This window comes from Xiphophorus maculatus, chromosome 8 (assembly GCF_002775205.1).
Source record: "Xiphophorus maculatus strain JP 163 A chromosome 8, X_maculatus-5.0-male, whole genome shotgun sequence".
In the NCBI taxonomy this organism is placed as follows: domain Eukaryota; kingdom Metazoa; phylum Chordata; class Actinopteri; order Cyprinodontiformes; family Poeciliidae; genus Xiphophorus; species Xiphophorus maculatus.
Window position 1 is genome coordinate 24,062,570 of NC_036450.1, and position 13,689 is coordinate 24,076,258.

The 13,689-nt window shown below is 41.4% G+C and overlaps 1 protein-coding gene across 1 annotated transcript in view; it reads left to right on the forward strand.

Moving 5' to 3' along the window:
- LOC102224237 (zinc finger SWIM domain-containing protein 6-like) overlaps nucleotides 1–13,689 on the forward strand; it is a 52,994-nt gene that overhangs the window by 16,332 nt on the left and 22,973 nt on the right. Inside the window, exon 2 of the mRNA XM_023338379.1 lies at nucleotides 12,829–13,185. Within this exon, the coding sequence (XP_023194147.1) occupies nucleotides 12,829–13,185 (357 nt within the window). The remainder of the gene's footprint in view (nucleotides 1–12,828; nucleotides 13,186–13,689) is intronic.

A 13,689-nucleotide genomic window follows, 5' to 3' on the forward strand; every position in this document is an offset into this window, starting at 1 on the left:
GGAAAACCAAAAAATTCAGGTTACCATGTTTTCCCAGTCTGGCCATTGTCTTCATACGCTATTCTGATTCTAATCTCTCTTCACGGCTCCGTCTGGGATTTCTGCCATTGACTTCGATTCCTCCAGCAGAATTTCACCCACGCCAGTCGGCGAACAAAAAGATAAGTTGTGAACGATGACATCAGTTTTCTGTTCTGTTTTAAAATTGTATTCCGCCTGAATTAGCAATGACAGCGGCAGAAGTGAACGGAGCCGTTCAGTCCTCGTTGGCCACTCTTCCAAATATTGAATTAGCTTTAACAGTCGACTCGTTCGGCTCCGCACTTCTGTCTTTGCAAAGGAGGATGCTTGTTTGCAGCACACGCAATTTCTGGTAAGCTTCATAGTGCCGAACTGGCGGCCAAGCATTAGCGGTTGGGACAAACGTTAGCCGCTCCAAGCGTTTTACACAGCCGAATGGTTGCCACGGAAGATTGAAGGATTTATCAATCATGCTTGAAATTGTCAAGGTAACACTCCGGGTATGTTTTTGATGAGGGAATAACGTTATAACATGATGTAAAGTTAATAAAAAAAGTTGATTTTACATAATACTACCCCTTTAAGTAATTGGACCAGTCAAACAAAAAAAGTGCAACTCATGGTCTGGAACATACGGTAAACGATTCACAAATCGTACTTTAAAGAATCTAATCCGTGTCGACTTTTCCAAATCAGGGTTGATTAGCCCGTAGATTGTGGTGTATATTATTGCCTTCTTGTGCAGACCAAACGTAAAAAAAAAAAGGCTGTAAATCCGCCCCCCTACAGACAAAGATTAAACAGAGGCCCTCTGTCTTGGGTTAGGACAGACAGAAAACTGCGAGTCAGTGCGGCGAGTCATGTGGCTGCTGAACAGGAAGATGGGCCCCAGGTGGTAAAGGAGATGCTTAGCAGGTATTCAGACAGGGAGCAGAGAGACGATATGAAGCGAGAGAAACGCCGATCATTAGACTGTTGAGGGAGTCGCGTTTATCTTCCAGTCGAGTCAGAAATGCTGAATGCAAGCTGTTTGTTCTGTTTAGCCCAAACAGAAGTGAGGCTTAGGGTATGATGTACCGCCATCATAAGGTGAGAGACCAGCATCCTGTTTTTGGCACTAAGGAACCCTCACCCACCACCCCCCTTTCCCACTCCGCGTACCCACAAACACACACACACACACACACACCCTGCTGTGACACCAAAGCAAAACATTCTTCCCTCTCGTACAGGCAAGTCATATGACTGGCAGTTAAACAGACGAGAACAAGCCGAGCACGTTTTTAGGCTAGGCGTTGCGCACACGCATGCCCATCCAAGTGACTTCCATGCACAGTTTCATTTAAGCAACCAAGAGTTATTTGTAAAGGCACAAGTAGAGTGTGACGTTGAGAAAACAAAACAAAAAAACCGCACCTTGACGTGGCTTAAGGTTTATCGCTTTATGTATTTGGAAGAAGAAACTCAACAAGACAACACATGCATGAAGTCAACAAGAAAACCGACATGTTGAGACACCAGACGGAAACTCAGAAGTTGCAGTCGGAGGTTTACATACAACATTTTGAGGGATTGAATGATTTAGAACGTTTGGAGGTTTTGTTTGAACTGTTCATTTTCCAGGGTGGAGTGATGCCAGAGTATGTATGTATATATACTGTATACATATATATATATACAGTATATATATACTGTATATATATATATATATACATATATATATATATATACAGTACAGACCAAAAGTTTGGACGCACCTTCTCATTGAATTCAATGAGAAAATGTGTCCAAACTTTTGGTCTGTGTTGAGTACAGACCAAAAGTTTCTACACACAGTTGTGTCCAAACTTTTGGTCTGTACTGTATATGTAAAATATCTTTTTTACCGACTCATCTAAGTCTCTCTATGGATGATCAGAGCATCTAATAATGGCGTCATGGTGCATAAAAACTTGTTGGATTAGTATGTGACTGGTCATTGGAAAGATTGATATCTGTTTTGTAAAAAATATTCAAAAACATCTCACCTTTTGGTTGATCACATAAAATCTCAACTAAAAAACATTACGGTTTGGTGACGGAAGTATCCAAAAAAAAAAGGTCAAGGGTGTGAATACTTTTTCAAGGGGCAGGATCAGCATCTCCTATTAACATCTTCTTCTTTCCAAGGTTTACAACCCTAGAAAACTTCCAGATCAAAATGGACTTTTATGGGCTTCTGCGTACAACGTCATCTGCATATCATTTGTATCAACAGTAAACATTTGCACTTCTTAACACTTCTGAACCACCCAAGTTTTTATTTGGGTGGTTCAGCACAAGTTTAAAAGCAAGTGAGTCAACATTCAGGGTTCAACGGTTACCGTGACGAGGTACATTGGGGTTTAAAAAGAACCGTCCGTATGATGAGGCGCAAGAGAAATATACGTTAAATGGAAAAAAACGGAAGCAAGTAATAATAAATAATAACTTGAACCAGCTGAGTTCCAAAGCATGTGCGACAAGGAGGCGTATTTTTACTCAAAGTTATCATAATGTAATAGTCTTGTCCATTCCCAGCTCATGGTTAGCTTTATCCACTCAGACACAAATGTATTTATGTCATTTATTTTAGCAGACGTTCAGCCACGTTACTTAGGGTTCAGTTATGATTTAATAATGTAGATTATGTCATTCATGGCCTGTACTTGTATACTACTTTATCAAGTCCAGACGACCCCAAAGAGCTCCACACAACATTCAGACGTTCACTCATTCACACACTCATTCATGGCGCTGATTTATGGCAGTATTCTGTTTCACTTATGCAAAACACATCAGCACTAACATCAGTATCGGCAGATTTATAATTTTTTAACACTTGGGCATCGGTAGGCCTGTCACGATAAATTGTTCCAGAAATTATTGCGATACACAATAATATTGTTGTTTTGACACAAAGATAATAACATAATAATATGAGTTTGCCAGCTCAAAGACGAATAAACGTCAGTTGTATGAAGAACATTTAAAACTGAAACTGGAAGACATTTTAAATACCCAAAATAAATCGCAACTAAATAAAAAGGAAATAAAAACCACAGACACAATTGAAACTGCAAATGAAGTGTATCATGAAGTCTCTAGAAACAAAGTAGATCTTTAAAAATATTAATCATCAGAATGGAAATCACTGAGCTTATTTTAATTTGCCACGGGTTTAACTGATTAATTACTTTGTGCGACGGGCTTTGTTATTGGTAGGATAAATAAAACTGAGTCAATATTAACAACTGGTATTTATTTCCATCTTGTTGCCATTAGTTTCTGGGCTGGTCATGTGATGGTGATGCAGGAAAGCATTGTGGGGAGTTTACCTGAAGCAGTAAAGTCAATGCAGTCAGGTTTTTTCAAGGTTAAAGGTCATCACTCATAAGAGCAGTGTTGATATTGGATATCAATATCGGCCCAAATTTTTATATCATTGCATCCCTACTTCCTATTTGCCCTCCAGAAGTTTCTACTCCTGGAGTTTAGACCGGCTCCTCGCCAACTTCTTGTTTTCGTAGCCAAACTTAGCTTCACGAAACTTTTACTGCTACTCTGCATGATTCAGACAATATCCATTGCTTGTGTCATGGAAATCTGTATTTAGAGTTAAGTACACTCGGATCAGAGTGTGTGAGTGAATGCTAAAAGCTTTTATTTGATTTTGTGTCTTCATGGGACTCCAGGGCTCATTAGCAAGCAGGGCTGCAGCTCTGTGAGCAACTCTGCTGAGACGGACCGCATCTCCAGAGTAGGAACAAATGCATTTGGAGAGGAGAAGCTCCGGCCTGGCTTGCTGATAGCCCTCAGAGGCTAAACAAATGACTGCCGCTGAGCACACTGGGAACAGGCAGCACTCAAACAAATGCTTTTTAAATAGGAAAAGACAGCAAGGCGAAAATCCTCCTCTGCCCCTTTAGAAGCTGCTTCTCAAACCTCCAACGGCTGCTATTTTTCACCGGCACGCATGAGCACTGACGTTAAAACCCCCGGTGAGCTTCAGGCTAGCTTGCATCCGGTCCTCCATGGAGGAGCTGGTTTTATCTTTGAGTTAATGTTGAATGTAAAATCATCTTTTTTTTTAAGATTTATGTCATATTGTGCTGTTATTCTCTCATCAAAAACATACTTGAAGTGTTGCTTTGTTTCTTTCATTTGAGAAATCCTTTTAACTCCCGTGGCAACCATTCAGCTGTGCAAAACGCCTGGACCTAGCCCCACCTCCGAGGATGGAGCTCCTCCTCCACTCAGTTCCTTCAGACTAGCCAGCAGTAATTAGCAAACACCTGGTGGAACTGTGTTCACTCTCAGTACGAAGCTGGTAAAAACGTTATTAAAGGGTTAATAGAGGAAGTCATCATGTTGTGACGACTTCCTGAAGGTGGAGTTTCAGAAAGAGCAGGAGCTTCTTAAAGACACAGAAGCCTAATTTCAAGGTGTTAAATTAGGAAATGTATACATGTATACAGTATATATACAGTATATATGTATATATAGCATTTTTATAACAACTGAAGTTAACATATATTTACTTGATTGTGCTATATTATGCTATAAAATGGCACTAGGTGCCAGGAAAACGCATAATGCTGTCCCTTTAAGAAATGAGTCAAGATCAGAACAGGATTTCATCAGTAAAGTGTCCAATACACCACTACACACTTGTTGTAAATAAAACATTTAAATATCATCAGAGGACATGTAATCCTTCCAGTGGATTCACTCAGCCCCTTTGGAGGAGTAGCAAAGCCACTGAAGTGGACTCAGTTATTCTAGTCCTCATGTTAAATTACATGGAAGCGGTATCAAATCCTGCCTCTCTGAGGGCTTTCATAGTTGTTTGTCATTCTGATCCATTCATGGTCATTCTTGGCTCTTTTCGCTTCAGAAATGCTGCCAGAAATATTTCCTCATAGCCACACAAGCCTCGTCTGACTTGACTCACAGCTAATCTCAGTCAGGGTCTTTCGGTTTGCTGCTGTAAAGCAACATTAGTCGCATTTTTGAATGTTTCCAGTCTCTGTTGTTTGGCCAGTGTTATTTATGAAGTGTTTTACAGAAAATGAAAACATGACATTGAAGATTAGAATATTACATCAGCCCAATAAAACCCCTATAAAAACAGAAACGTGGACTTAATGGAAAGTATTCTTAATGCCTGCTTAAAGGTTATTTTTAAAAGGTGCATTTAATCTGCCTAACGAGCCTCATCAGAATGCATATTGTAATTTTTTTCATACGACTGTGTGATGAGGGTGATTTCCTGTTTTTTATTTTTTATTTTTTTTATTTTATTTTGACGGCGCTCAGGGATTTCTGTCTGTTTGGTTTTAGGGGAATCCTGCTACAGTGTAATACTGGAGCTCAGTTTGCGATAAGTATTTCTGTTGCGAAAGCAGAGGGATGCTACCGTACTGGATTGAAGGAAATGGCAGTGATAACTGTCCCTCAAAGTCATTGGAGTCGGTGAAAGGCTACATCAACATTTAAAGCGCCTCTAGGCAGACTTTGAGCTAAGCGTTGATTAGCATGTCCGTTCTCTGAGGACAGAGCTGTGGGTGACTGCTTAAGAAGGACACAGATTGGCCCAGGTCACTCAAATCCTCAGTGACCTCCTTTGAACTTGCGACAACATGCATCCATCAGCTCTTTCATAACCCCCAGACTAACCCCATCACCTTATTTAACCGGGGCTCCCGAGCACAGCTGGCTGTTTGTTTGGTAATCCCTGAGCTCAAGCTACACACCTCCGTATTTATCACTCAGTGAATATACACTAGAGACATTTAAATATATTTTATAGAAGAGTGAAACAAAAAAGAAAGCACAAAGAACCACCTTTCATTTCCAGAAGTAGCTGCTGGTTTACAGCCCATCGCTAATTTGCTGTTTGCTAACGTTAGCAGAAGTTAGCTAAATCAGTTAGCTTGAGTTTCTTTCTTTTCTAAAAAAAACTCCAAAGGCATACGTGGCAACATTTTTAACATTGCTGAGTTAAAAGCCTTCAATTCCTGTTTTCAATATTGTTGTATGTAATAACTGGCAGGGTTATCAGTAAAAAAAAAAAAAAAGGTATGACAAGATTTTAAACATTTAGAGATTCAAAAGAGGCGAAAATCTCACCCCTCCTTTGATTTAAATTTGTTTCACTGAGATGTCAAAGGAAGTGCAGAGTGACTGAAGCTTTCTCCATCTGTATTAAACGTAGAGTAATGCAGAGCTACCCCTTCCCCACCTGTTGCTGCTGATCAGCTGGCAGGCGCCTACGCAGTTCAGTTACTGTGTTGACGTTTATAAGACAAATGAATTTGGTTGTTTGGAAATATTTCTGTTCACAAATAACTCGGGCAGTCCTGGTGTGAAAACTAATGGAGGGGCCCCTATCACTCTTATTGTTATGATGTTTTTAATCACCATAACAATTACAGCGGTGCCACTTCTCAAGCTACAAGTGGCACCGCTGTAAAGCAGCCTAGCGCAGGCTAGCAACCCAAGAAGAAAACCCAACTATGAACCAGCGTATTATAAATAGCTAGACTTGTGATAAACTTGGATTAAGGAACAGAATCTACTGATTTTATTCAAAATTTTGGCAATAAAAATTTTTTTTTTGAAGTTTTATTATTCTAGACGCAGCAATAATCGTTTTTTGCTTTTCGGTTTTAACCAAAGGCAATTGGGTCATTTTTATTTTGTCACCATCCCAAAATAATTTTGGCAACAAAATGACTTGGGCCATTATTTTAGTAAAGTGACAATATTTTCTTTTTAGATTTTTGCATAAATACCAAAGTACTATTTTTATTCACGAATATCAACGCATGAAAATCTCTTCTAGCTTTTACCTGGTGAAACAAAACCAAAACAATTAGCATTATTCTTATGTCACAGTGTTTACTTCCTGCTGAATTTTTCCTACATTATAAGAAAACATGTCTAATCAACTGTATTTCTTTCAAAGACACATCTGATATGATCACAGTTAACTGTATTTTCAGCTACCAGCTGTGGAATGATTTCATCAATGGTCAGAAATATGTCAGAGCCCGCCCTATCAGCCATTATCTGATATACTTTCACTTTTGTCTCTGTCTAAATTCACCTGAAACCAGGCGCCTCGGTCAGGTTGTGATTAGTCAGGCATCACTATTGATTGGTTGTTTACTGCTCCTTCTGCCAGCCCCAGAGACACCTCGGTGTCTCCACGGGCGAGAGATTAGCTTCCCCATTGTCACCAAAACAATAACACACAACACACACACACACACTTAAACACTTAAACACTCACAGCACTGCTCGGCGGAGAAGCCGTCTCTTCTGCCAGCCCTTCCAGCTTCTGAGACCTCTGGCATAACTGTAATTGAGATGTTAAACAAGCAGTGTTACTCTGTTTTTGTTGCATGGTGTGTTTAAATAAGAAACGGGAAAATAGTAGTTTAAAACCTCACTGTAATTTGAACATACCTGTTTTTTTTTATTCCTCCCCCAAAAACAATTTTTCTATTTGTCACTTTTGAAGTTTCTTGTAAACATCCCCGTATAAAATTCCCAAAATACTAGCGGTAGCTACGCCAAGTCTTTTGCGGTGCTTATGGAAACTCACAAGAAACGGACAAGAAGGCCTGCAGCGAGTTGCACAAAGCTAGCTGTGCCTTGTCTTTGTCTTTTTTTTTTCCAGTTCCCACTCAGACATAATTGGATATCCTTAGCCCCTTTTGGGAAAATGGAAACGGTGGAAGTGGGGTGAAGAACGAGAAGGGAGGGGTAAAATGGGGAAACTAGTTGCTTGTATTAGTGTGGGGTTATCTAAGCTGTTTCAATAAACAACGTTTTCTGAAGCCAAAACGGAACATTTTAGCCTGAGAGTCCGTTCGTGAAACCCTCTCCAGAGAGCTCAAAGTAAGGCAACCATCCATCCTCCAACACAGCCAAGAAAACGAAGAGGTGGCTTCAGAAGCGTATTGAGGTTCCCTTCTCAAGAAACATTTCTAGAAAGACCTAAAACTAGCTGTCCACTGAATCTATTATGGAGAATTTATCCGTCCTCCATGCAAAGTTCTTAAAGTTGAAGAAGAGTCAGTGAGTTGAATTCTTTATTTTGTGTGCGTGTTAGCTTATTGTCTGAGGATAAATGCGGTTCAGTTTCATCGTTAACGTTTAAACAATAAAATATTAAAATCATGAAAAACATCGGGTTTGATGCTTCTTGGTCTAAATAACACTGAATGTAGGCAGATTTCAGTGTATTTAGGTGAGTTTTGACGCTTTGTAGTTTGATATTGTCCACAGAAAAAGTTTGCGTGGCTGCCGCACATTTTCACGCCAGCGAAAAGGTGTGCGTATATTTATGCAAGCTTTGACGCAAAGTAAATTTTTATACATGCCGACTTTTGCGTAAAATATGGCGCCGCACATTTTTTGTGCGCACGCACGCTTTATGCCTGAGGCCCATGGTTTTTTGCTACAGATAAAACAAAAATCCTGCAACTGCTAAAATCTGGTACCGCTTCATTTTTTTTTTGTTGTTAAATTTCGTGAAGAAGAAAGTCATGTTGTGTTCTTCAGGGTTTCTTGATGCAGCGCCACCAGAGGCGAGGAGGGGAACATGTTTTTCAAAGGGTTTGGTTGGTTTGACACAGTGCAGTGTGAAAACGAGCTGCACCAGCTGAAACTGTAAATGTTGCAACTTTGGTCCCCAATCTACTGGACCATCAGGTGCGAAAACGCCCTTATACACTTTGAAGACTTGAGGCTAGTAAAGGAGTTCATCAGTTCTTATGAAACAACTGGTGAACTTATGTTTTAACGTTTCCATTTTTTTCCTGAAAAATGTTTTGAAGATATTTAGCGACTTTTCAACGTGATTTCTTTCTTTCTTTTTTTTATTTAAAGAAATCAAAAGTACTTGTTTTAAGAGCAAGTTTTGAACATAAAGCAGTTAGTAGTATACGTGATCAATCCAACTGAAGGCGGTATGACATTCAAATGCCAGACCCGAGTCGGGTTTGTGTGGTGTCGGGCTGCAGCGGGCTGGAAGGTGTTAACTCCGGTTGCTACGCGGAGCGCACAGCTGAATTATGCAAGCAGCGCAGACAGAGAAAGAAAGTGCATTACAAAATGCTGAGCTCAAGGGTTTGGCTCGGAGCCACTTCTGACGCTCCTGCATGTGCTCTCTCACACTCAGCTGAGGGTATAGCCATTTTTTTTTTTCCAGTGGCACAGCGGCGCTCCTTCCTCCTGCCGAGTCGGTGTCTTTCTTTCTGTTACGTCAAAGGTTCAGCTGTGGGCCAGGCATGACCGGGGCGGGGCCACGCCGCTGTGTTTGTCTCCGCGTTACAGGATGTGGACCCGGTGGTTGACTAGAGTGTGGTCCGATACTCATATGTGGGGGTGGGCTTGTGTGTGTGTGTGTGTGTGTGTGTATGCTCGGCAGGAAAAGCAGCTGTAAGAAGTGAAACGGTGTTTTCTCCATTTCTACACGGGGTTTCACTCTCAGATATCGACTCCTTCCCCTCCCGTTTGGTTTGGCTTTGGTGTGCGTCGTGTCTGCAGACAAAACACCCACTCTGCTTACTGCGACTCTTCCACAATACTGGGATGGATATGTGTCAGCTATGTGCTATGTGCAGGGTGTCACACACACGCACCTCCCCTCCCCGCACACACACACATACACACAGGAGAAGCTGTGAGCAAAGTGGAAATTAGACCTGACGTTCCAGGTCAGGTTCTGGAGCTCATATGTAAGTACAGTGTGTTTGTTTTAGTATAAGTAGTAATAACACCCATTACAGAATTCTGCAACAATCACCCAGTTTACTCATTAGGAAGATATGATATCATAAATACAAGTCAAGTTTATTTGTGTAGCAAAATTCAGCCGTTCAAAGTTGTTTTACATCATAAAACATCATACAGTCAGCAACTATGAAGCAAGCAATAAGCATTAGAGTTTGTCAAAACTCATCAAGCAAATACACATCAAATACATTGATCGATCTTCCAGTTACTACTAATCAATGGAAACGATAAACAGATGGGAGTCAACGTTTCAGCATTTTTGCAGTTTCCCAGATGTTTGTTCTAGATTTGTGAATAGCTAAACACCACTGCTAACCTGTCTCAGAGCAGATTAGCAGTGGTGTTTAGCTGATCTCTCAAATACTACACTTAGACCTGTTGACTTTCTGTTGTGGAAAGCCTTGCTAAGTGACACGTATCGCTTTAAACTTCTTCTATTTTGTCATTTATAACCACAAACCTTACTGTAATTAGTGGCATTTGATGTGATAGACCAACGCAAAGTGGTAGAACATTGCAAAGTGGATGGAAGCTGATGCATGGCGAACAAGTGTTAGTTTATTTGTATTAATCTGAGTACCAAGTCTTTTTGCATAGACTGGTTGATTCTTTCCAACCAGTCCACAGATTTTTATTTTCTGTAACATTTTAAATTCAAATGACAATTGGATGGGAACACGGTTATAGTCAATGAGAGACTCCTTGGTCCACTACAACCTAAAGGGACAGTTCAGATGTTCTGACGTGAAGCTTTTTTACAAGTTATCATTCAGTATGCTACTGAAATCCCTTGCTCTAAATATCTCTCCGAATGTCTGCTATCATGAGTTAGACATCCTGAGTTTGAAGTACCAGAAATGTAGCAACAATCAAAATGTCTGAGGTATCAATCAGTAAAGACTCAGAGAAGGGTAATATTCTCAGTAGATCCCACTAAAGTACTGCCTGTACCAGCCTGTCTGAGTTTCACATTCTCAAGACACAGCAGAGGTTCTCGCCTGTGAGAACAGCAGTCGTGTTATTTAAATCTCCCCCGTAGACCGACTTGACAGAAGGTCGAGTCTTTGACGCAGCTTTCCATTTTCTTTGGCTCAGACGGCCACCTAATAAAGCCACCTGTCAGCTGTCACAGTCTTGGCTTTGTAGCTGATCAGCCTCTCGTTTGGCCGCTCTGCGCGGACGACAGCGGGGAGCGAGAAGCACATCATGCTCCTGCGTTTCAAGCAACTGTTGCGTGCGACGCTTCTCGTTGGGCAGAATGAACTTGTTGGTCTTCGCCATGCTGCGAACCTGAGACGGGGACAGGCTGGTTGTGGACGATGAACTCCTACGGTGTGTACCACCGTGCCTCTGAGACCATCTGTCAACCCACGAACCCTGTCAGGTTGTCTATTCCAGGGTTTGCTTATAAAAGTGCTTGTTGTGTTGGTGTTCTTTGCCAGCGCCTGTCCATCTGCTGCGTCTTTCCAAGCTTAATATTTCAATCTCATTTTTGCTTGCGGCTCAGTTGAAGTGAAAACCGATGCCCTGGTCAGGTTTACGGCACATTCCCGACTGAAACCCAAATATACAGGATTTGAGAAGTCGGTTTAATCCCTCCTCCATGTCAATGTTCTTCACAAACACTTCTATAGGTTCTGTGTTGAGAGGGCCAGAGGTTGACAGTTTAATAGCAGGACTTTGTGCCGGTGGTGAAATGATCCTGTCCGTGCTGACAGAGGAAGGAGGCGATTAGGGGAAGGCAAGCATTAGAGGTGTTGTGAAAGGGAAATGAAAAGGAAATGAGAGTGTGTGTGTTTCTGTGGCACCCTTTCACCTGGCCGACGCTTCTCTGAACGAGTGACAGACAGGTTAACGGTGAACTGAGGGTATGATCAGTGAATAATGAACGAAATATCATATTAGCAATGTTCAGTGCAAGTCTGAATCTTATTGGCTCTTCAAATTTCTCAGTAAATAAATTTTTTATGTTATTTCTGCTGAGGAGGAAGTAAATATTGGTCCACTATTCCTATGCAGTTTACAGTTTGGTCCCAGACTAAGTCAGGTTGCAACAGATTTTTGGGGCAGTTCCACAAATGTATTTCTTCACAAGCTCCATGTCTCTGAGATGCCTTATACATATATTAACGTAAGCGCTAAAATGATGTAGCAACAACCTGAAACATTACGCATCTCATGCTATGCAGACCCTTTGTCTGCGCCAGTGAAGAGTTAACTCACCTTTAGGTGCTAATTTGGGTGATTAGATTATTTCCAGCTGCGCTTTCATTACAAATGTCTGCAAAACCTCAGCTTGATATTCTGCTAATGTAAAAAAAAAAACCACACACACACAATATTTCACAATAGTGGTTTTACCATCAAATTAGAAATGCAATTAAAATCATTAAAAGGTCATTAAAAACATGCCACGTCATCATCCTCTTGACACTTTGTTGCTTTCTTTGTCTTTTTCGCCAGTAGTAACATCCAGTTTTTTTATTGTAATCAGCGTGTTTCCATTATGCAAATTTATTTTCGTAATCCCAATTTGTGCAATTTTATGGTCAATGGAAACACACCTGCTCTGGTCTACATTTAGCACTTCCTGTGTTCCTTGGAGCTCGGAAAAGTTGGGTACACCCAAAAGAGTACAACATGAATGATCGTCCAAAATGGCTCCCGCAGCTTTCTTTTGAATAACATTTTATTTTTGGCCTTACCTTTTGTGCTACCTTTGACTTTATTTGTAAAAACCTTAGAAATACTGGAAACGGCTAGCTCTGAGTCCTATTCTTCACTCAGTCGAGGTGCCCACACTGAACAGTGTTGATGTTAAACTGAAAACTGAACTCTCTCGGTACATCTCCACAAAATCTGCAGTGCCTGATGATGCTTATCTTCATTTTTAAGGTCCAACTAACTCCACAACAATAGGTGAAAGTCAAAAACTTTATTTCATTCCCGCTGATTGACGGCGAACATGTTTCTGTGCAGGTTTCCACCTCAGCGGGACGGTCCGGGAACCGGCCACGTCCTCCGAGCCGGAGCTGCTGTGCAACGTCAGCGTCAGCTTCGACCGCTGCAAGATCACGTCGGTGACGTGCGGCTGCGGCAACAAGGACATCTTCTACTGCGCCCACGTGGTGGCGCTCTCGCTCTACCGGGTACGGAAGCCCGAGCAGGTCAAGCTGCGCCTGCCCATCTCGGAGACGTTGTTCCAAATGAACAGGGACCAGCTGCAGAAGTTCGTCCAGTACCTGATCACGGTGCATCACACGGACGTGCTGCCGACGGCGCAGAAGCTGGCCGACGAAATACTGTCGCAGAACTCCGAGATCAACCAGGTGCACGGTGAGTGGAGGGGCCGTTTGGGGCCTCAGGGCCAAAAACAGGCTGAGCTTTTAACATGCCTACAAACACGCACTCAAGCAGACGCAGGTATTTGTTTTCACGTTTGCACTGTTTTGTACCAGTCGAGGCCCAGCTGCTGGGTGACGTTGTGAGTAAACCTGCTTTTGGTTTTGTCGACAGAATATGCAGAACAGCTTCTTTTCTGCTTACCACAGAAGTTGGGATAATGGTCTGAATCTGAAATGAAACTGGAATTTTCTAGACAAATAATTTATGTCTGAGTTTTTGTCTCCGTTTTTATAATAAGCTATAAAGTAAAATCATAATGCATCTCGTTTGCGCCAAAGTAATAACTATTTAGCCGCTTGAATCAATTTTTTATAGACTGAAAATATGAGTCTGTTTGTAAGCCTGGAGCTTCCTGATTGTCCCGGACACTTCAGGCTTCAGTTTCTCACTTCATATTTCTGCCTAACTACTTTCACTCTCTCTGTGGTTGAACCT